Raw genomic sequence first — 24,897 nt, 5'->3', positions numbered from 1 at the left:
ATTTGGAGGGAGAGGTAAGAACTTAATAACGATACCCACATTTCCAATTTGAATAATTAGATGATAAAGACTGAGGTAGAAAATAAAGGAGGAAGAACAGGAGCGGGCAAAGGGCAGGTAGAGTAATGACTAGAGATTGGTCACATTTTGACAGAGACTTGGAGGGCATCCAAGTAGAAATGTTCATTATACAGGTAGACAGTCCAGTGTGGGCTGCAGATATAATCCTAGCTCCCACATGGCTAACTGATTAACCTTAAAAAGCATTAGTTTTCCTGCTAACAGGAGCTGCCAAATGCAAAAAGCATGACTTTTAAAACAAATGTTTAATTTCAAACATGCTATAATTCAGTAGAAATTATATTTATTTGAAATAAGGAAGTAAAAATAGCACTGAAACTACTTTAATATTTGAACAGGACAAACTGAATAAAAAATTGATTATATTAGTTCTTACAAATTTTTGGATTTAAAGTCATTTAGCTCCGATCTCCTTACAAGGAAAATACATATGAAAGGAAACTGTGCTCCTTTAAGACCTTTATATTCAGTTCTTCATTTCCTTGATATGACTATGATAAAGGTGGAAGTGGGAAGTATACTGAGAAGGAATGAGTGATCTGTGAGTCACGAGATGTGATTAACTATAAAACAATAAAGTGGAGGAAGTTTATGTGGTTAGTAGAGAGGTGTTCAATGAATAAGTCACTAGTGAGTCAGGTATCTTATAATTAGAGAAATGCTGAACATGTATCATATGCTTTTCAGGGTCAATATCCCATATCTTGCATACTCAAAATAGATTTTCTCTTCTTTCCTAACCATTTTGCCAAACTTAAATGATCTACCTAACGCAGAAATATGTTACAATCAAGACCTTCAGTGACCCGTCTATAATGAATGCACTATTTCATAAACAATGTTCTGTTTATTATTTGTTGCCTATATAAGTCACTATAAAGAAATGTGTTGAGTGAACACCAAGTACAAAGTATACTAATGCAGTAGATAAATGTGCTGGAGAACAATGCTACTCCAAGTTTGACTTACTGACCACCAGTATCCGCATCACTTTGGAGGTGGAACATCTGTTTCAACAGGCTATCCTGGTGATTCTTAGGAATGTTTAAGTTTTAGAAACACTGTTATGAAGGAGGGGACCTAATTTCTCTTAGCTCTTACTCTCCAAGACACTGAAAACATATGCTGTGTGGCTGAAATTCTTAACCCTTTCAAAAGGTGTTATGTGAATAAAATGGACAGAGTTCAGGTTTCTGACTCCTAAGGAACATTTAGCCACACAGCCTACAGCCCTTTTGAAAGATGTAGCTTCAGTATTCTGAGCTGAGTATCTTTAACATACATATTAATGTGCTTCTATGTAACTGCTTAAAACATATATATATATATGTGCATACATCTAGAAGAACTGAAGTCATGGTTACATTACAGCATTTAAGGAAAACTTTCATTTTAAGTAGACGACAGAATTTTAAATTTACAGAATTAACAATACATGGTGCACATTCATTTTATATATTCAAAAAAACTAAACTTAAGGAATTGAAAAGCTGGAAAATATGAGGTAGTGATATCTAATGAATGATATTTTGACATTCTATTAAATACTTTAATTCAAAAGATTATATATAAACATGTAAAGGGCAACCATGGCCTTGTGAAAACATAAAAGTAGGAAAAATATTTTCAAAATGTATTTGAAAAACTGTCAGACATGCATGAGTGACAATAGGCAGGCAGCAATTTTTCTTAATAAGCTTAAAAGGTGAGAAGAAAGCAGTCCATGTTCTTGCTTTTTTGTTAGCCCTGGTCATTCACACTCTTCTCTTCCCTCACTGTTGCCATGACTTTGGGGCACTTGGTTTAGTTATTCCAGTTTTTTTGAACACTAAAAACTAAATTACCAATGATTTTGCTTTGTATAGTGTGCACCTTGAGTACAACTTTGTGTTGTGGTTACTTTACTGATAAGGGAGGGAGGGGAGAAATCAGATGGGGAGCAAATCCCCAGGTGATGCTGATATGCTGGGCTGGTGCGCACGCTTTGGGGATCACCGCTCTAATGGAATCTGCAGTCACAAGGCCAAAGAGCTAGGTAGATGCTAAGAGAAAACAGTATCTCCCTGTACAGGTTTTTAGGAGGTAAAACATTACTCAAAAGTTTATCACCTGCTCTAAAAACAACCAGGTACATATTAATCTTCAAGGATAGTAACTGACAAAATTAGTAATCGGAAGAACTTTCTTTTCAAGAATGAATTGAAAACCTAGACATTTTTTAAAAAGACACAGTGTTTATTTGCCTACTTAAGGATTACTGTTGAATCTGGTATTATGGCAATGGATCTGCTTGGCTAGACGATTTAAGTTTTGGTATCAATATGTTTGGACTAACTTGAAAATGAATAATATAAATTGAAAATTTCTGCTGCAGTAAAATTCAAAATAAGAGTTTCTAAATACCTTTTATCCTGCATCATAAATAATATTATTTTGGTTATTTTTTAAACTAATTACAAAAAAACCCTAAAATAGTAGTAGTAAAAAAGAATTCACTTGGCAAATGTACTGTTTGTAGATATTAGCCACTTATTAAAAACACAATTCTATTAAAACTTTCTTAAATTCTTAGATTTAGAGCACCTGTATCTGGACCCAGCTGAGTTTTTATTTTACAGGTCAAAATGCACAGATGAAAAATACATTACAATAATTAATGAAGCCGTTCTAGTTTAGCCTGAAGAGATTTAAAATTTCCTGTGATGGCTTGTACTGCTAGTGAAGAGCTCATAGACTGGAGTTCAACCAGATAAGTACAAACAGCATCCAGGCAGAGATTTGTAAATCTTCTCCTGTAAAGGAAAAGACACCTGATCAACAATCTATACATTTTGAAGTGTTTCCTCCTACAGGACATCCTGCCAACTTCTGTTAACCTTATAGTCCCACAAAAAAGCAAGGATCATGTGATTAAGCAAGTGGCAAATAAATGAAAACACAAAAGAAAACTTAGAGGGTAGGTGAATTACCACATAATCACCATTTTCCTTTTGAAGATTATTATGAGAAAGCAGTAAGGGATGACTCCTTAAATATTATTTACATTTCTTTTGGCCCTTTCAAACAAACTTGAAATGGTCCATAATATCTCAAAGATGTAACTGAACTGTCCTATGTCACTAACTCAAAGCAAAAGAGTTTAGAAGTAATTTATAAATTACATCCTTTCACTTGTAGGACAAAGGTTTGAAAAATGGACATTTAGGACAAAGGTTGAAAAATGGAAAAAACCCTAACCTTTCATAAATGCTGACTGATATTCAAACAGTTATTGTTAAAATCTACAAGAGCTTAAATCTCCTTTACTTAAAAAAAAAAAATTGGAATATAGTTGATATACTCTTATACTTCTTTTTAATCTCTGTATCTTTTCCTATTCTTCCTATTTCATTACCCTTTATTTATTAGAAGCATTTAAAGATTTTGCTCTAATTCAGTTACCTCTCACAATTTAAAACTTGGTTAGGATTCTCAACATATCTTGTTAATAGTACATGTATACAATCCAAAAGGTGGAGTGGCTTCTTCATTCTGTTCCAGAATGGATCCTATAAAGAAAATATACATCATGAGTTGTAAGGCAAACTGTGTTGACTCATATTTCAACCATTTATGTTAGTTAAAACAATCATCAGAACCCAAGGCAAAATTTACCGGTATCAGAATAAGCATTTAATAATACAGAATTATTAAATTATAAATCTGGTTATGGTTAATATTTGAACAACACTGAAAACTGCAGTTGATGTTATTTAGAAAGAATATTTGAAGTATCAATCCACTTTGAAGAGAATGCAAATTTCCTATTTAGGAACCTGAGGTAAGAGAAAAAAATCCATTTCTTCCTATCGATAGTGACAATACTTTTTCTTTAAATGTAAATAGATTTACTCTGATACTGTAAATAAGAGATACTGTAAAACCAGTTGTCAAAGAATCTTAATTTTGGCTCTGGCTTTACGAGTTACTAGCCATGTTGGCTTGAGCAGGTTGTTTAAAATATCTCTACCCTTGTCAGATGTAAAAGTTAAATGGGGATACTATCAGTTGCTCATTTCCATGGTAAGTTCTTTGCAAGGCTTAAGTGACAGATACAAGTGCCTTGTAAAGTATTGTATGAATGTTTTGATGATTCTACCAAAAAAGATGTGATCTAGTTTAACAAGATTTCATTTGCATCTTTTGGGACAAAAAATTACAAAATACGTAGTCTGATAGGGTTCAGTACGGTGAGAAACATTTTTTTAAATTGAGGTATAACTGACATATAACACCTGTACTAGTTTCAGGCATTTAACATAATGATTCACTATTTATATACACCATGAAATGATAACCTTAGAAAGTCTAGTTATCCTCCATCACCACACATAGTCAAAAATTTTTTTTGTGTGTGTGTGTGTGGTGAGAAAGATCTTTAAGCATTGATACTTAGATGAGGTTATTTTACATAAGGATATTTTAGATATATTTAGTGAATACATACACTATTATTTTGTTCTTTCAAAGTAAATGGTTCTTTAATGTGTTTAGTCTGTTCCAAGAGTAAAGCATATATACTTATGTTAATTAATATTAAAAAATGTTTGATATTTACCACATTATGCAGCAAAGCAAACTCTCATTGTTGATTTTAAAAGTTCAAAGTATGAAAATTTCTGATACTCAACCAATGAAGCACATTTCTGATGCAACTGTATTAGATGCTGAACTAGTTATAAGCATGTGATCCAAACATTCCTTTATCTAGAAAAAGGTAGATAGCTTAAACCAAATAAATTAATCTTATTTTATTTACTATATTCCTTACCCGTGACTTGAACAAATGATCATATACTTCTAGTAGTCTAGGTAACGGCACTCCAATTTCATTCATTGTCTGTATTACAAACCCCACATCCCAGTTCAAAGTACAAACTTGCTGTTCTAAGAACTGCACAATAAAATCTGGGGAGGGAGAAAGAACAGAAATTAGGATTGTTAGCTTTTTCTCCCCCAGCTTTATCAAGACATAATTAACCTATAACATTATATAAGTTTCAGGTGTACAATGTGATGATTTGCTACAGGTATATACTGTGAGATGCTTACCACAATAAGACTGGTGAGCACACATACCTCACATAATTACTACTGGGTCATTGTTGTAGCACTGTTAACCCTTGATATTAAAAAGCAGACTTATTTACAACTGAGCAGTTTCATAGGGTAATCTTTTAAAAAATAATTTTCAAAAGAAATTTTAAAATAAAAATCATACACCAGAATAGGCAAATCTATAGAGATAGAAAGTAGATCAGTGGTGCCTACAGCGGGAGGGAAGGAAGAAGTGGGTGGGGAGTGACTGCTAATAGGTATGTGGTTTTTTTGTCAAGGCGATGAAACTGGTCTAAATTTAATTGTGATGGTTGCACAACTCTTTGAATATGCTAAAACCACTGAATTATACCCTTTAAGCTATTATGAAAAAAAACTACATTTTAGTGAATTTGGAAAATACAGAAATACAAGAAGAAAATACTGTTTTCAATTCTACTATAGGAGAACACCCACTCATAATATTTAGTATCTTGATATACTATATCCTCCATTAATAGCTTTTCAGGAAAAAAGGGTATTGCATCCTGATTTTAGAAATATTAGTATGTTTTTTAATGTCCCTCCCATTAATGTTATTTATTTTGATGGTTCTAATTATGACCCCATTCTCACTTTTTATTACCTGTCATAATGAATAAGGTAACAGTAATAATCAAATTCATATTTTTGATACCTGAATCCTTAGACTAACAATGTGAATATCCACAGACAAGAAGAATCACTGAAAAAAAAATAACACTGAATCTGCCTCTACCCTAGAATTCACCATACAAAGACTCTGGATGGGTAAAAAAAATTCTAAAAACTCTGAACTTGTTCTAGTTTGAAGTCCCCTGAAGCTTGCTTGCCACTGAGAGACTGACAGAAAAAGGAAGGCCTGTTCTCCTCTAAAGTTTATTGGGCTCAAAAATTAAAATCTAAGTCAAAGCATAATGCCCTCAAAAGGGACTGTATATTACATGGCCTTTTCATTCTTAAAACTGTCAAGTTTCACACACTTAATACTATACTTACAAGAAATAAGGGTATGATTTTAATTATCTCTTACCGTGCCCAGGGGATAAATTATAAATGAGAAATTGTCTATAAACAAGTCTGTAACCTCATTTAAAACAACACAAATTAATGCTGTGTGGTGAATACTTTCATGTTTCTCAACATTTTTCAAAATCACAAAATACTTAACATTCTATTTTACGTATATATTTATTTTAATTCCATTATTTTGTAACTGAAGAAAACACTGTAAGTTGGCAAATGGCTCATAATAGTCACTTACATAACAATTACAGTCAGCATATTTTGTTCAGAAAGAAAAATACATCCTCAATATAACAAACAGCAGCTCAATCAATCATGTATTGATTACCCATGCAGAAAAACACCAGCCATTTTTCTTTTCTCTTTACAAACTTGTATAGGGTTACTAACAATATAATTACTATAGTCTGTTAGTCAGCACTATCCCAAGATAGATATTTATATGTTTGGAAGATCAAAGAAAGTTTCATACTCAACTACTCATCAATAAATTCTGCTATTCTTTGGAGTCCTTTCTTTATGAAAAGGTAGAATTAAGCTGCTGTGTTAGATAGCAGCAAATAAATGATTTCGCTCCCAAGAGCATCCTTTTTCCACATCAATGAAGAAAATCATCGAACAAAACAAAACATGACAGGCATGTAAGGTTAATGCTCACCTAAAGGAAAGAAGCGAGGCATGCCAGCATAAATTTTGCCAAGGAGTACAATCTTGAGACTAAGAGCATGCATTCTATCTGGGGAGCTCAGTGACACACTTTCATTCAATTCTGCAAAAAAGAGACATGACATTAGAAACACAGTTTCTAATGTGAAATGTTTCAACTGGCTATTTTATTCTGTTTTAAGGTAAAATTCCGTTATTTATAGTTGTACAAAATAAATATATTCACATTAATATAGTAAGCAGATTCTGTGTTTCTTTTAGTGATCGATATACTCTTGTCACTGTTTATTAGATTCTAAGGGAAGTGTCTCATAATCCCTTATTAAGCTGTGCAAACCACAAAAATGACATATCCTTTTCTCTGCAAGTCCTCTCCTATATTCATTGGGATGATTTTCTAGAGGAGCACCCTCTACCATATCCTCCACTTACCCCTACTTAGGTATATACCATTTTCATAGTCCCAGGTATATGAGCCACCAGTAGCTTGCATCCCTCTATCAAGTCACTAAATAGTGTTTGCTAATATACCTGTAAGTGAACACTTACCTTTTTCTATGACATCTTGCCAAAGTGTCTGCACCAATATAGGGTCTGAATAACCAGCACAATGAATTATTGCAAGTTTACACTCTGCAAGTTTAAATGGGTCAGCAAATTCCCCATAAAGCTGTGAGAGAAAATGCCAACATTATATATACAACCAGAGATCAGCATTCAGAAGTTAATAGTGAAGCACGGCCTGAAAGTTAAAAATAACCAAAGATTTGATCTGAAGTTCCGAAATATGATATCAAGATGTGATGACATAGCTGGTTGTACTCCAGATGCAGAACGGTGAATGCATGATAATACATTTAAACAGATTTCAATATGTACACCTTTTTTCCCCTTGGCAGGGAAGGAGATGCTGCAGTGACATTTCTTTTAGAAGTAGTGTTGTCTAAACTAGAGTTTGAAGAATCACTGAAATACTGACAAATCTTAATAGAATGTTCAAGAATAATTGGAAAAGGAACTGCTCAGAAGGTACACAGTGGGAGCTGCCTGGAGAATTATGCAAAGGTAAGTTACTTTTTCAATACAATAAGCAAGGCAATAAAATAGATGGCAGGAGTTTTAAGGAAGTCCCATGTGAAGCTGACAGATTCTTGATAGAAACTGGCTTGGAAAGAGCAACTTAACTCTTTTTAAGAGTTAGATATCACAGATGATTTGTCAGCCCAGCGACATGCTCTCAAAGATGACTTATCTTATTTTGTGGAGGTTAGTTGATCTTTCCCATGAAACACTAAGTAAAAGGCAAAAGAAACAGGAATTTACAGATCTTAGGTGATAGCTGTAAGAACTTCACTTGCTTTTTTATTACCTTAGTTATGTCCATTAATTCAGAATCCAGCTGAGAAATGGCATCCTGTACAGAAGAATGATGGGAATATTGCCTTTGTAGTGTCTCTTGTATCTGGAGTTGGATCCTAGCAACCTAGTTTGGATAGAAAAAAGCAAGTCTTAACTTTTTTATAATAAATAAATGAGTACTTACATGATTTCATTTATTTATGGAATCTAAAAACAAAACAAAACAAAATGAACTAAATAGCAGTAGACTCAGATACTGAGAGGTGATTGGTGGGTTACCATAGGGGCAGGGCTTGGTTGGGTGGATGGGTGGGTGGAGAGGGTGAGCATGAGGGTGATAAAGGGGCACAAAAATTCTCAATCATAATATAAGTCAGTCACAGGGATGGAAGTAGAGCATGGAGCATACAGCCAATGATTCTGTAACATTTTTATATGTTAACAGATAGTAACTGCACTAGCTGGGGTGAGAGTTTAATAATATGTGTAACTGTTGAACCACTGTGTTGTATACTTGAAACCAATATAAGATGGTATATCAACTATAATTCAATTTTTAAAAAAGGGAAAAAGTAAGTCAATAGGTACTTGAGGGAGTAACTCCTAGTATTTAAGTTGAAGGTTGTTAAAATAAAAATTATGTACAAATAACTGCATACTGGCTATAGTTAACAATACTATACTGCATATCTGAAAGTGGCAAAGAAAGTAGGGAGATCTTAAACAAGATCTCATCTCGAGAAAAAAAATTTTCTAATTATGTAGGGTGGCAGATGTTAACTACTTATTGTGGTGATCCTTTCTTAATATGTACAAGTATCAAATCACTGTACTATACACCTGAAACTAATATGTTATGTATCAATTATACTTGAATAAAAATGTATAAATAACAATTTCCATCATAACAGACTAGCAACTCTGCATAACATAAAAGATTCACAGGAAGTATATTGAGGTACACAGCCTTTGCTACTCACTGACACCCATTCTCCCTATGACTAGCCAGACAATGCCTGGCTATACTTAGCCTCCTCTGCAGGAAGATACGGCCAAAAGACTAAGTTCTCTTCAAAGGAATGTGAGTGGAAGTAAAGTATGTCACATTACGGCTGAGGTTTTTAAGAGAGTGAATGCACTTTTATGTGCTCTTTTTTCCCCTTCCTCCTTCTGAATGAAGAAAAAGATAAGGCTACAGGGAATAGTAGAGCCAGAAAATAGACTTGGATCGGAATTCACCCAAGTGGAAGAAAGCCATCTTCAATCGGGTACACCCAGTCCGGATTTTCGTGAATGAGAAATAAGCTTTTGTATTTAGACCATTATACATTTTGGGGTCTCTTAGTTAAGGCAGTTTAGGCTATGCTATTTCATATATCTACTTACTAGCTTCCATAATAAATGGTGAGTATGATATAATCTGCTTGGTGTTCAAACAGTTGGAAAAACCTTTAGAAATGTCATGGAGAAAACTTAATTTACAACAATGTCCTACGATCCAAGTTCTGTATCCTTAAAATCTTTCAAAAGATTTATATCTAATTACAAAGTGAGATAGAGAAGGCAGGCAGGCAGGCAAGATGAGAATACTGACTGCTATAGGATTATTATTTACTAGGAGAATAAGGGAAAGTGAACAGCATGTGATTACTACTTAGTATGGACAAATATTAAATATCTTTAAAACTTACTTCCATTTTTTCTTCTAATTCATGAAGGAATTCACCATCTGCAGCTATTGATGAAATAGCGGTGGAGCTTTTAGCACTAAGAATGGCTCGAGCAATGTACTCTAGTCGCTGTTGAAGTGAAATTTCTGTGCTAGAAGGGAAAAATCTTTTTATTTAAATGAATTCTTAAGGATCCTATATACAAATGTATCAATTATGATGCAGTACTTTATATCAAATGAACATAAAAGGCCATTTGAAATGTGAAAAAAATTACTAGAGGATTTCTAGTAATTTAAAGAGACAACAAATTAAAGTAATACTTATTAAGCTTACCTCCAAAAAATAACTTCCTATTTAAAACTTTAGTTCAGTATATGAGAACTTGGATTCTTCTAAAATTAAATTAAGGAAAACATTTTTATGACTCCTCATATCCTTCCCTTACCTACCTTAATATGGCCAAAACTACAATTTTGTCTTCCACACAGCAACTAGGATGACCTCTTAATAACAAAAATCAGATTATGTCACATGCTTTCATAAAACCCTCCAACTGCCTTTACCTACTCCTCCAACCTCATTTCCTTCCAGAGTCCCTTTTGTACTATCTCCAATACCACAGGCTTTCTTTTTTGTACCCTAAACACAATAAACTTGAATCTGATAAAGTACAGAAACTACTGTTCTTTCTTATGCTTGGATCATTTCCTCCATTTCTTTAATGGCTGCCTACTCATCATTTGAGAATCAGTTTTAATGACAATTTGAGGCCTATTTTTATTGTATTTATAGAACCTGAACTTGTCTGTCTATGGTCTTTACTCACTGAATGGGAGCTCTGTGGGAGAAAGGGATGTTGTTTTCTTACTACTCCTTCCTGCATGCTTTGAATGTCACTGGTACTCAAAATCTATTTGCTGGCTGACTGACAGACAAGTGTCAGAAAGCCCCAAGCACACAGCCACTTCTATGGTTACCATCTTTAGTCTTTTCTAATCTCTTAACTCTATCAAACTTGGCTCTTCAGCATTATAAAGCAATATGGCATTATAAACAAACACACTAACTCATTTAGCTGTTGGAAAGCTCTCAGATGAACAAGTATTAAATGTACTTTTTGATAGTCCCATTAATTCCAACTTGAATTGGAAAAAACTGGCTTTCTTTTACTTTCAGATAAGATCTTACTTAAAATGGCTCTCTGTGTAGCTATGGCTACTGTATTTTTTCCCCTTCCAAAAAGAAACCAAATAAAAAAAATAAGTAATTCCTTCTCCCTTCTATGTTTCAAAGTATAAATGTGGATGACAGTTAATTAGAACTGACTATCTCTTACGGTTACACACAAAAGACTGTACATTTAGAAGCCTGCTTTTAAAGGGTTTTCTTTTCTTTCCCTTCTCATCTCTTGAAAAACCCACCTGAGCCAAACATTCAACAAGTGAGTAACATTTCCAAATTGTTTAATAGCTGCCAATTTATTCAGTGCAGTCTATATATGCAAAAAGAGTGCAGTGAGAGAGTACTGTTAATAGTTGGAAAAACAGTTTATTGTAGAAAGAAATGGTAAGCTGAGAGCTAAAAAGTGGAAGGACAGGGTATCTCACATGAAGAGGAAATTAGGTTATATGTAGGTATAAAGTAGATATGGATAATGGGCATTCTTAAAAGAGAATTTCTGAATATTTTATAAGAATATAAAAGTGCTATAAAAAGGTCAATAAATATTAATGGTAGGGCATATAAGAGCCACTGTAAGTTTTTAAACAATAAACAGCACAATAAACATGGCTTATGAAATTTGTATGGTTGATATCTAGGATTATTTAAGAATGACAAGAGTAAACCAGAAATGAGATACTGAAGGCATGAATAAGGGTACAGTCCATATGTATCTGTAGCAGAGTACAGTAAATAATAGGTACTCAACCACTGGATAAAGGAATGAATTACATTACCTTAAAATACAAAGCTATAGTAAATTAAATATTTAATCATGCTATTAATTCTTAATTATACAAACTATTAATTAACCAAGGACTTTAATAGAAACTGCCTTTTAAGCCTTTACTAGCTTAAATTTCTTTCCTTTCCCTTAAGTAAACCTAAGACAAAGAAATTAAAGTCACTTATATATGTTATCTGCTGTATGTGACAGGACTTAAAAAAATTAAGAGACTATTATGACCAAGGAAGGAAAGAAGACTAAAAGCCTTGGATCCACACAGGCAATCAACACACCTCTATGAGGTGCACACACACACACTCACACCTGTTATTAGCCTTATCTGGACTCTTGAAGTGACCATTCTCATTTACTTGGTTTAATAACAGCTTTGATTCAATAACCTCCTCTTCCTAACTCAACCAATCTCCCCTTTGTACAACAGGTAGGAAAGAATCTGCTTATTTTAAAGGAAAGGATTTAGAAGATAGCTTGAATAGAAAGGGTGTTAGGTATTTACTACCTCCTACACACTATTAAAAACAAAGCTAAATAAGAGAAAACTGTAAACTTTAGGAAATCCAAGAAAGAGCATGAAAAGTCTACATATGCATAACCTGAATAGGGTTTTACTTAACTTCTGAAATCTGAATGTAATTAGATATATAGCTCAGTTATCCATTATTCCTTACAGTAAGAACAGTATGCCATACCTATGCATGTCAGACAATTTGGACAGGATACGAGCAGCATTACTAAAGCTTCTGTTCTTCTCATAATACCTCCAGAGTAAATCCATATAGCGGACTTTGTTTTGATCAATTTTGACCATTCGGACTAGATGTGGCTCCAGAAATGGAGAAGCAATCTGGAAATTGTACAGATACTCAGAAACATTTTCTGACCACCCACTTACTCTTTACATAGCAAATACAACATTTGTAAGACAATTACAGGCCTTGTTTTAGGAATACATAAGCAAAATTATAATCTAACCACACTAAAAGGGTAATTTTTCTCATTAGACTGATATAACTTATTGTGATCCAATTACAAATCTTTTAATAAACTGAGAACACAGCTATCAATACCTAGACTCTGAGCTCAGAGTCTTCCTTGCAATTATCAAATGCCACGTATTCATTTTAAGAATGAGGAACACTAAGACTTTGGGTAGTTAAAGGACTGTGTGAAGTTACACAGTGACTTAATAGAAGAGCTAAAACAAAGTTGTGGTTTCTTAATTCGTAATCCAGTGATTTCCATCCCACAATATAAGCAATCTTAATCAGCTTCTAAGAAACAAGAAAATTAGAGCAACAGCCTACTTTGCTCACTAGGAAAAGATATTACATTTCTTGGCTCTACACTAACACCTGATGGTAGGTACAGAGTGAGAAACTGAATTTCCTATAACTATATATATATGCTTAATCCATTAACTTATGCTACTTAAAAGTATAAATTAATATTGAAATAAATTTTTTTTTTTACCTGAAGCAACTTATCTGCAAGATCAGCTTGTATTAGCCAATTATAAAGAGCAATACTAAAGAGCTCATCTTTAGATCGTTGAGACAATTTAAGCATTTGTTCAAACTAAAATAAAGAAAACAGTAAAAATTAGCACATTTTTTAAAGGCTCTGTTGTGGACATGATGACCCTCAGCCTTATAAACTGGTAAAACATCACGAATCCTTAAATGGTTAAGTTTTAAGAGCTACTATTTTTCCCAAGATGATTATGTGACTGCTACCTCACAGAACTTCTTAGCCCAATGTATTTTCAGAATTAAAATATGCTATGTTTCTTACATGATGTCCTGCTTCTTCATTACTTAGCATATTGGGGTCAGATGACAACACGGGAGGCCCAGGTTTCTTGGGTACACTGGGAGACTGAGGAGCAGCCTTACTTTGATTTACCAGTTCTTGAAGTGTATCTGTAATACACTTGTAACTGTTTAATCTGAAAAAGAATGGAAAAGGAGCAATTACATTATTTAATTAGACACTACTTGATTTACCTTATCTAATTTAAATATACACAGGAATTTGAAGACCATTTTGGGAAATACATACATGTACACATAAAAATAATACAAATCATACACATTTCCAATAGGTTTGAGAACCATTTGGTTGAACATAAAAGGGTAAGTCATACAAATGAATGTATTAACAAGAAATAGATCTTAGATAGGTTATGTATTTCCTTTATGGACATACATCTTTTTTAATAGTCTCAACTAATTTACAAACTTTTAAAAATTGCCCTTTAAAATAAAATACTAATCTTTACCCAGAACTATAAATTGGTGGGAGATGTGGGGATATGATTTATTTCCAAACAAGTTATCTCATTTAAAATTGATATTAGTAAAAGTCTCAGGAAAAACACAGAGGTAAGTTCAGAAACTTTTGTAAGCACTTAAGAACTTTCACCAGACTAAAATTCTACCCACATGCTAAGAATTTGATCTTTGATAAGGACATTGTAAAGTGAAGGCATAATTCAATTTTATAAGGTTTGTACATAAAATATTATTTTTTCAGTATCATCAATCAAATTTTACATAGAGAAGTCTATATCCATAAAGCTGATAACCTGCTAAGGTGATAAAACTCACCTTTCTTGGAAAGCCTGAAGTCCCACAATGTCTTCTTCTGGTTCCCCATGTTTATAGAAATGAAGCCCAAGACCCTGAGGATCTTTTTTCTCTGCAGCAGTAAGAGAGAGCTCCACTACACCTTCATAAAAACGCACTAATGGGAAAGAACAGAGTTAAGGCTTACTATGAAGCTGGATACATTTTCTCTTACGTGGCTTATAAAAATACTAATCAAGGTTATTATGTCATTACTGTGTATTAGTCACCCTGATGACAATATCATATGTTTCTGATCAATCTACCACAGAACAAGTTCCCAACACACCTAAAATGTAGCTATTAAATGTATTTTCTTCATTGGAAAAAAAAATTCATATTTAACAAAAAAGGAAGTTTTCAGTTCTTTGATGGAAAAAAATATCTTGGGATTCAAAGCAGTATGTGTGCTAACAGTTATTACATTTACATTATGTTAGGTTTGATTTAAAATAATTTAAAAGTGCACAGACAGGTAATATTTTTAAAATTACTCAAAAGAATTTAAACCACCTGAAAAATAAATGTCACCCAGAGAGCAATCTAATAAAAGTAGTGGTTTAAATGGACAAGGACTGAAATTCCAATATTAAAAGTTACATATTTCAAGATTTAAAATATCATTATAGCTTTGCCAGAGGCCAGTGCAGTCACCAAATACTAAAACACATAAGGAATGAATTTTCTGTCATACCACTCGGGCCACTGAACTTGAAGAAAGATTTGCCTCCGGGAAGAGGCTCTTCATCATTAACATGTTTCGTTCACACAGTCATTTTGTGCTCTGATTAACATATAAAGAGCATTTTGTTTCTCACCTTGTCTATACTGAGCACAAACGTTAGAAAGGTCCACTTGATTGCTGATTTTTTGATATTCCTTTAATGATTCCCTTAACATCTTTTCCTTTTCAATTTTATTTTGAACTTGTCGGGAACGCTGGAGAAGTTCATTTGCCTGGCAACAGAGATGACAAGAACTTAATAAGATATAAATCAAGCACATAGATGATGCTGTCAACTGAGTTTTAGTCCATGTCTAAATTTGCATCTGGTTTATCATCATTAAAAATAAAAACAACTCTACAACCTTACTTCTTTTCGATTTTAGTCAGAAAAGTTTTTGACCAAAAAATCCTAGCTATCCTTAATTCCTCTCACAAACATGTTAAGCAAGATAGCTTTTGACTGGTAAATCTCTTGCCTAGTGAATACATTATTGGTCAGCAGGCAATCTATGTTGACACTAATTTTTAAAATTATTTTCAGTTGTAGGAAAGGATCAATAAAAATTGCCTAGTTAACTCTAATTCATTAAAGACTTCCTTAAAGTTTCAGTAATTTTTCTTAATTTCTAAGGAGGCATATTTAACCACTGTTTTTAAAAACATGGACTAGGAATACTATCAAAGACTATTAATGAAAAACTGAAATATACATGAATCTTAAAAAATGATGTATTCCAACTCATTTCTTACACAGATGAGGATTCTGAAGCCAGAACACGTTAAGAGACCTACCAAAGATCATATATTAAATAAAAGAAGATGGTTCTTGATTCCAGTTCTAGTGTGCTTTTCATCATACCATGAAACCTCCTGTAAGAAACACTGAATAGGTAACAAAGCATCATACCTTAGAACAAACTGCATCATCGGTGCTATACAGAAGTGGGCAGATATCCTGTAAGTGTAAACTAATGCCATCAACAGCAGCATTATCTCTGATGTAGCAGTTGATAAGAGAAGCAATTAATGCCCCAGGCAGTTCCTTGTCCCTGATTACGAGATCTTTAAAGGTGGTGATTTTCAACTGCTCTTGAAATTCCTAGAAGTGTTAAGAGAAAATTCTTTTTTATATAAAAAATACAATATTTGATATCCACACAAAGAAATTTATTTAATAATTTAACCAAAACATTAATAGACTATAATTCAAAAGAGAAAATATACAAACAAATTTTTGCAAACTTTTGTAGCATCATATAGAGTTGGAAAAGAACCCACACTATGACTAATCAACTCTTTCACTTTACAAATGAGAAAAGTAAAGCCCAGGTAGAGCCAAGATTAGAGCCAGGCCTCCTGACTTTTACTTATAACCAAGAAAGAACAATCACTTTAGCTACATTAAAAAATCTTGTGTGTACATTTATTTTTCCTCAAAAATGTTAAAATTCTATTATGTAAGGCCTCCTAACACTGCATTTTGAACACATATGCTTGTTAAAATGGAGTTCTAAAATACTGAGATTATTTATACCACAACAAAATATTTTGTTTAGTGGTTTAGCTGCTATTTCTTTTTTCTAAATTTCAGGAAATATCCAATCTATGTTCAATTTTTTTGACTTATATTTAATTTGCATTCCTTGAGCACACAATTCATGACACAAAGAATGAAGTTTTGAAGATGGAGCACAAAAAAAGATGCCTAAGTCAAAAATTTACTTACATTAGGTTTACCACCCAATAAAACTAAAAATCATTACTACCTGGCATGGAAAAGAAAATAGCTTTCATAATTAAACATACTTGCTTGAGTTTATACAAGGGAAAAAAAGTATGTTCTTAAAAGAAACAAAACCACCAACAAAACAACTCATTAGACACTACTGCTAAGAACTGGGGGACTGCCTTTTAACTTTGAAAATTAGTACTTAAACATCAAGAATTAAACATTTTAGAGTAACAAGTCCTAAAGGATAAGGGAAAGTTTTTATTTTGTTTTTCATAGAATTACAACTATAAAATGGAGACATCAGATTTAGAAAATGATTATTTTGTAATCTTAAATAACTAATTCAGGTAATGATTATCAATGGATAATGAAAGCTTGATGGAGAATTTCACAATGATAGGATTGGATGTGCCACCTGAATCCAGCAATGAGTCTTGCTATCACTAAAAAATGCGAAAATTAAAACTTTTGTTTCCTAATAAATAATATGTGACACACAAACCACTGCCTATGAAGTATTCTATTCTTTATCAAATAATTGGACCCAAAGTTGATCAAGCCTCTGTAGACTTCACTTCCATTTTACAGATAATGAAACAAATCGAGAGCCAGTTCACTAGAAGGAAGGCAAAGACAACCTCAGAATATTTGACATTCTACAAGTTAAATGACTTGGTGTCTGCAAGGCAACAGCAAGTAAAAAAAGAAGGAAAAATTGCCCTAGATTGAGAGATTTAAGAGAATTAATCAAATTCAACAAATGAACTGTTTAGATTGTGATTTGAATGAACCAATTTGTAAAAGAGGCATTTTTAAGACAGAAATTTCATTACTGTAGATGGTACCAAAGAATTAGTGTTGATGTTGCTAAGTGTGAGAATGACATTATTATTCAAGGAAATGCCCACTTTTTAAAGAAATACATTCTAAAGTACATAGAAATAAGATGACATGATTTCTGGGGGGCTACTTTAAAATAATTCAGTAAAGAAAAAGAAAAAAGGGGATAGATTAAGCAAAGTTGGTGAAATCTTGAAAATGACGAATATGTGTAAAGTGTATGTGGAGATTAATTGTAGTATTTGCTCTATTTTTGTGCATGTTTAGAAATGTTCACAATTAAATAATAGGTAGGAATATATTCCCTGCAAATGCCTAACATTTTAGATGAATGGAAATTATCATTACCCTTAAAAAGGATTCAAATGAGGAAACTGAAATATCAGCCATTTATTTCCCACCATGGAAACCATCTTCTTTTAAAATAGGAATGTTTATTTTAGGTCATTGGACTCTTGAAATTACATGCAAAAATTGTTTATGTGTCTCCATGCATTCTTTGAGGGTCAGAGAAAGAGTTTGGTCAGATTCCCAAAGGGAGCTATAGCCCACATTAAAGGTACAATTCACTGTTTTTAAAAATATTTTTGGTAAAGATTTCATTCACATACCAAGATAAAGTCCTTACATGCTATAAAGACTTGTGGTTTTGACAGAGCAGATCCTTCAAGTTATCAACTTGAGTACAATCTTCCCGTAACACACTAATTTTATCATAACCTACAATGCTTGTCAAAATAATCTGCTCTCAAAACCAAGTGTAAGATTAAAGCTCACTCCAAAGAAAACAAACTAAGCATAGTATTAACAGTGTGATCTTAAGGGGGGAAAAAACATCCTACCTTCTGAAGTTCTCCTACAATGACAGTGAATTGATGCTCACACAGAAGTTTCCATAAAGCCAGAGCCTGGTATGATTTTCGAACCAACTGCTGTATTGCCTGAAGTGAAATCTTTTCACTCAGTTGAGCCTCTAATTACAAAATACAACTAATGAATGTTTATAAAATGACACAGGTTAAGTTGTTCTTCCAACCACTTTACCTCAAATAAAAAGAACTACAGTTAAGATTGAAATCCCTATTATTCTTCTCTGTACCCTGTACCTCATCAGAGGATTTGATCAAGAGTTACAGGATTCACATTTTTATTCTCTCACTATGTGTGTGTGTGTGTGTGTGCTCCCATGTGTTTGTGTGCACACATAAACATAAAAATATGTTTTTAAACAACTTACATCATTGCTTTTTCTACCCAGTTACATTTCTGCAGGCTATCCACATTGATAAATCTAAATTCTGTGCACTTATTTTAATTGCTGAGTGTTCCATCATGTAAGTAAATATATGTACAACAATTAGATCCATTTTCCAATTGAAGGACATTTATATTGTTTCCAATGTTTTGCTACTAAAACAATGATACAATAAATATCTGAAAAAAAGGTCTCCCAGAAAGCAGTCAGCTTTCTCTAGAACTGAGTTTCTCAAGTCCTGGATTTAGCACTGGCAAGTCATAAAATCAATTCAGCCTTTAAAAAAAGAAGTGTATCATGCTTTCTGGTGGAAGAAAGGAAGACTTATGGGCTAAACATTATGGAAATATATGATATCTATATTGTCCCACTGTTCCTAATCACATTGATGCTATTTTAATTAAAATATTTCTGTTACTACAAACTAGGTCTTTTTGAGACACAACCATTGTTTCCTATTCAACTAATAAAACTCTTTACTGGAGTCATGTACATTTAACTGATCAAAAGTGGTAATTTACCATGAAACTTCCTCTGCAGCTCCTGTTGCATTTGTTGTGCATTTCCATTTTCAGGACGTGTAAGTCCTACCAGCCTCTGTGGCACTTTGGCAGTAGTACTGAAATAGAAGTTCTAGAATATGTATTTGTGTTTTTAACAGCTTTATTGAGACACAATTCATATACCATACAATTCAAACATTTATAGTATATAATTTAATTTTTAAAAATATAATCATAGGATCATACAACTATCACCATAGTCTAATTTTAGAACACTTTTACCAGTGAATCCCCATTTCTCCTATGCCTACCCTAAGAAACTGCTAATCTACTTTCTGTCTAAAAATTTGCCTATTTTTAATATTTCACATAAACAAACTGGATTATAAATATTTTTTTCCTCTGCTGATTAGTGAAATAATCACTAGTGAATCAATGATAATAATTTAACCCTGAAGCATTTTCTCTCTCAAATGCTTAAAGTTTCACTGAGAGTATTTGGATGTTAACAATAGCTTCCTTTTATTGAACACTAGGAATTCTGCCTCCACCTGTTATTTATTTAACACAGCAATGCTTTAAGGTAAGGATTGTTAAGAGTCCCATTTTGCAGATGAGAAAACTTCAGGACAAAAGTAAAAAGCAAAGAATGTGATGTAAGGAAATACTGGCCACTGAGAGAAATGAGCAAATAATAGCATTTGGTGATCACACTGTGAAGAAATTGATACTTCAGCTCTTAATGCAACTTCAGAGATTTGAAGAAAGGATGATGAATTTTCAGGAGAAATTTTTGTTTGGTAACTGACATTCAGTGAAATATTGATTAAGATTTTAGCTTCAAAAGTAAGTGATTTCAGCTTCAAAAGTACGTGACTACTGAAGCTACAACAGGTATACTGCAGGATGAAGCAAATAAGTAATTATGTCAATGTTGTTAGAAAACAAGATTTTTAGGGTAAAAATGCAAATATGTCATAAAAGAAACTGAAAACCTTGTTATCTTAAATCTGAATGGAAAACAACAGTACAAACTAATACTTTAGTTATTTAAAAAATAAAAACAAATCAACATACAGCATAACAAGATGCAATGAATAACTCTACCTGTAGTCTCTAATAGCCTTTCCTACCAAAAGAAACAAAGGCTCCCTGAGAAATGGCTGACCCTGGTCTGGGGGTAAAAATTGTACCAAATGAGCCTGGAATGTCTTGTCATACTAGAAACAAAGCACCTACCAAACACTACTGTCAAAATGACTCGAGCAGCCTGAAGAAGCACAAACTGGACAATTTCTCATTACAAAAGTAACCTGCATATATGCACCCAATACAGAAGCACCAACATATGTGAAACAAATACTAACAGAATTAAAGGAGGAAATAGAATGCAATGCATTCATTTTAGGAAACTTCAACACACCACTCACTCTAAAGGACAGATCCACCAAACAGAAAATAAGTAAGGACACAGAGGCACTGAACAACACACTAGAATAGATGGACCTAATAGACATCTATAGAACTCTACACCCAAAAGCAGCAGGATACACATTCTTCTCAAGTGCACATGGAACATTCTCCAGAACAGACCACATACTAGGCCACAAAAAGAGCCTCAGTAATTCAAAAAAATCGAAATTCTACCAACCACCAACCAAATTCTCAGACCACAAAGGTATAAAACTGGAAATAAATTGTACAAAGAAAGTAAAAAGGCCCACAAACACATGGAGGCTTAATAACATGCTCCTAAATAATCAATCAAAATAGAGATCAAGCAATATATGGAAACAAATGACAACAACAACACAAAGCCCCAACTTCTGTGGGATGCAGCGAAAGCAGTCTTAAGAGGAAAGTATATAGCAATTGAGGCATATGTAAAGAAGAACAATCCCACATGAATAGTCTAAGGTCACAATTATCAAAATTGGAAAAAGAAGAACAAATGAGGCCTAAAGTCAGCAGAAGGAGGGGCATAATAAAGATCAGAGAAGAAATAAATAAAATTGAGAAGAATAAAACACTAGAAAAAAATCACTGAAACCAAGAGCTGGTTCTTTAAGAAAATAAACAAAATAGATAAGCCTCTAGCCAGACTTATTAAGAGAAAAAGAGAATCAACACACATCAATAGAATCAGAAACAAGCAAGGAAAAACCACGACAGACCCCACAGAAATACAGAGAAGAGAATACTATGAAAACCTTTATGTTAACAAGCTGGAAAACCTAGAAGAAATGGACAACTTCCTAGAAAAATACAACCTTCCAAGACTGACCAAGGAAGAAACACAAAATCTAAACAGACCAATTACCAGCAAGGAAATTGAAGCAGTAGTCAAAAAACTACCCAAGAGCAAAACCCCCAGGCCAGATGGATTTTCCATGGAATTTTATCAGACATACAGAGAAGACATAATACCCATACTCCTTAAAGTTTTCCAAAAAATAGAAGAGGAGGGAATACTTCCAAACTCTTTCTATGAAGCTAACATCACCCTAATACCAAAACCAGGCAAAGACCCCACCAAAAAAGAAAATTACAGACCAATATCCCTGATGAACATAGATGCAAAAAATACTCAACAAAATATTAGCAAACCGAATTCAAAAATACATCAAGAGGATCATCCACCATGACCAAGTGGGATTCATCCCAGGTATGCAAGGATGGTACAACATCCGAAAATCCATCAACATCATCCACCACATCAACAAAAAGAAGGACAAAAATCACATGATCATCTCCATAGACACTGAAAAAGTATTTGACAAAATTCCACATCCATTCATGATAAAAACTCTCAACAAAATGGGTATAGAGGGCAAGTACCTCAACATAATAAAGGCCATATATGATAAACCCACAGCCAACATCATACTGAACAGCGAGAAACTAAAAGCATTTCCTCTGAGATTGGGAACAAGACAGGGATGCCCACTCTCCCCACTGTTATTCAACATAGTACTGGAGGTCCTAGCCACGGCAATACGATACAACAAAAAAATACAAGGAATCCAGCTTGGTAAAGAAGAAGTCAAACTCTCATTATCTGTAGATGACATGATATTGTACATAAAAAAACCCTAAAGACTCCATTCCAAAACTACTTGAACTAATATCTGAATTCAGCAAAGTTGCAGGATACAAAATCAACACACAGAAATCTGTGGCTTTCCTATACACTAACAATGAACAAACAGAAAGAGAAATCAGGAAAACAATTCCATTCACAATTGCATCAAAAAGAATAAAATACCTAGGAATAAACCTAACCAAGGAAGAGAAAGACCTATACCTCGGAAACTATAAGACACTCTTAAGAGAAATTAAAGAGTACACTAACAAATGGAAACTCATCCCGTGCTCTTGGTTAGAAAGAATTAATTTTGTCAAAATGGCCATCCTGCCCAAAGCAATCTACAGATTCAATGCAATCCCTATCAAATTACCAATAGCATTCTTTAACAACCTGGAACAAATAGTTCAAAAATTCATATGGAAACATCAAAGACCCCAAATAGCCAAACCAATCCTGAGAAGGAAGAATCTCGCTCCCCCACTTCAAGCTCTACTACAAAGCCACAGCAATCATGACAGTTTGGTACTGGCACAAGAACAGAGCCACAGACCAGTGGAACAGAATAGAGACTCCAGACATTAACCGAAACATATATAGTCAATTAATGTATGATAAAGGAGCCATGGACATACAACAGGGAAACGACAGCCTCTTCAACAGTTGGTGTTGGCAAAACTGGACAGCTACATGTAAGAGAATGAAACTGGATCACTGTCTAATCCCATACACAAAAGTAAATTAGAAATGGATCAAAGACCTGAATATAAGTCATGAAACTATAAAACTCTTAGAAAAAAACATAGGCAAAAATCTCTTGTACATAAACATGAGCGACTTCTTCATGAACATATTTCCCCGGGCAAGGGAAACAAAAGCAAAAATGAACAAAGGGGACTATATCAAGCTGAAAAGCTTCTGTACAGCAAAGGACACCATCAATAGAACAAAAAGGCATCCTACAGTATGGGAGAATATATTCATAAATGACAGATCTGATCAAGGGTTGACATCCAAAATATATAAAGAGCTCACGCACCTCAACAAACAAAAAGCAAATAATCCAATTAAAAAATGGGCAGAGGAGCTGAACAGACACTTCTCCAAAGAAGAAATTCAGATGGCTAACAGACACATGAAAAGATGCTCCACATCTCTAGTCATCAGAGAAATGCAAATTAAAACCACAATGAGATATCACCTCACACCAGTAAGGATCGCCACCATCCAGAAGACAAACAACAACAAATGTTGGTGAGGTTGTGGAGAAAGGGGAACCCTCCTACACTGCTGGTGGGAATGTAAATTAGTTCAACCATTGTGGAAAGCAGTATGGAGGTTCCTCAAAAAGCTAAAAATAGAAATACCATTTAATCCAGGAATTCCACTTCTAGGAATTTACCCTAAGAATGCAGCAGCCCATAGTGATTTTACAGCACCTTACTACACAGATGGACAGTGACTGTGAAGGGGTATGTGGGGGGTACTTGGTGAAGGGGGGAACCTAGTAAGCATAATATTCTTTCTGTAATTTTAGATTAATGATACCAAAAAAAAAAAAGAATGCAGCAGCCCAGTTTGAAAAAGACAGATGCACCCCTATGTTTATCGCAGCACTATTTACAATAGCCAAGAAATGGAAGCAACCTAAGTGTCCATCCAGTAGATGAATGGATAAAGAAGATGTGGTACATATACACAATGGAATATTATTCAGCTATAAGAAGAAAACAAATCCTACCATTTGCAACAACATGGATGGAGCTAGAGTGTATTATGCTTAGTGAAATAAGCCAGGCGGAGAAAGACAATTACCAAATGATTTCACTCATATGTGGAGTATAAGAACAAAGAAAAAAACTGAAGTTAAAAAAGAGCAGCAGAATCACAGAACCCAAGAATGGACTAACAGTTACCAAAGGGAAAGGGACTGGGAAGGATGGGTGGGAAGGGATGGATAAGAGGCGGGGAAGAAAGGGTGCATTACGATTAGCATGTGTAATGTGGGGTGAGGCACGGGGAGGTCTGTGCAACACAGAGAAGATAAGTAGTGGTTCTACAGCATCTTACTACACTGATGGGCAGTGACTGTAATGGGGATTGTGGGGGGTACTTGGTGAAGGAGGGAACCTAGTAAACATAATGTTACTCATGTAATTGTAGATTAACGATACCAAAAAAAAACAGTAACCGGCAATGAATTGAAACCCATCAAATATGTTTAAGACTACAGATTCATCAT

General features: G+C 33.8%; 1 protein-coding gene across 2 annotated transcripts in view; it reads right to left on the bottom strand.

Moving 5' to 3' along the window:
• Window positions 1-344: 344 nt before the first annotated feature.
• NUP155 (nucleoporin 155) overlaps window positions 345-24,897 on the bottom strand; it is a 69,816-nt gene continuing 45,263 nt past the window's right edge. Inside the window, exons 21-35 of one of the 2 annotated variants that reach the window (XM_036886112.2) lie at window positions 19,589-19,686; window positions 18,655-18,785; window positions 16,148-16,339; window positions 15,332-15,470; window positions 14,496-14,631; window positions 13,681-13,834; window positions 13,360-13,464; window positions 12,579-12,733; window positions 9,939-10,068; window positions 8,258-8,371; window positions 7,438-7,558; window positions 6,881-6,991; window positions 4,892-5,028; window positions 3,523-3,629; window positions 345-2,873 (exon numbers count right to left, since the gene is read on the bottom strand). In XM_036886112.2, the coding sequence (XP_036742007.2) occupies window positions 2,735-2,873; window positions 3,523-3,629; window positions 4,892-5,028; window positions 6,881-6,991; window positions 7,438-7,558; window positions 8,258-8,371; window positions 9,939-10,068; window positions 12,579-12,733; window positions 13,360-13,464; window positions 13,681-13,834; window positions 14,496-14,631; window positions 15,332-15,470; window positions 16,148-16,339; window positions 18,655-18,785; window positions 19,589-19,686 (1,969 nt within the window). In that variant the 3' untranslated portion in view covers window positions 345-2,734. The other variant, XM_057495731.1, reaches the window with a different exon arrangement.

This window comes from Manis pentadactyla, chromosome 2, assembly GCF_030020395.1.
Source record: "Manis pentadactyla isolate mManPen7 chromosome 2, mManPen7.hap1, whole genome shotgun sequence".
Classification (NCBI taxonomy): Eukaryota; Metazoa; Chordata; class Mammalia; order Pholidota; family Manidae; genus Manis; species Manis pentadactyla.
This window is presented reverse-complemented; position numbering and strand designations above follow the sequence as displayed.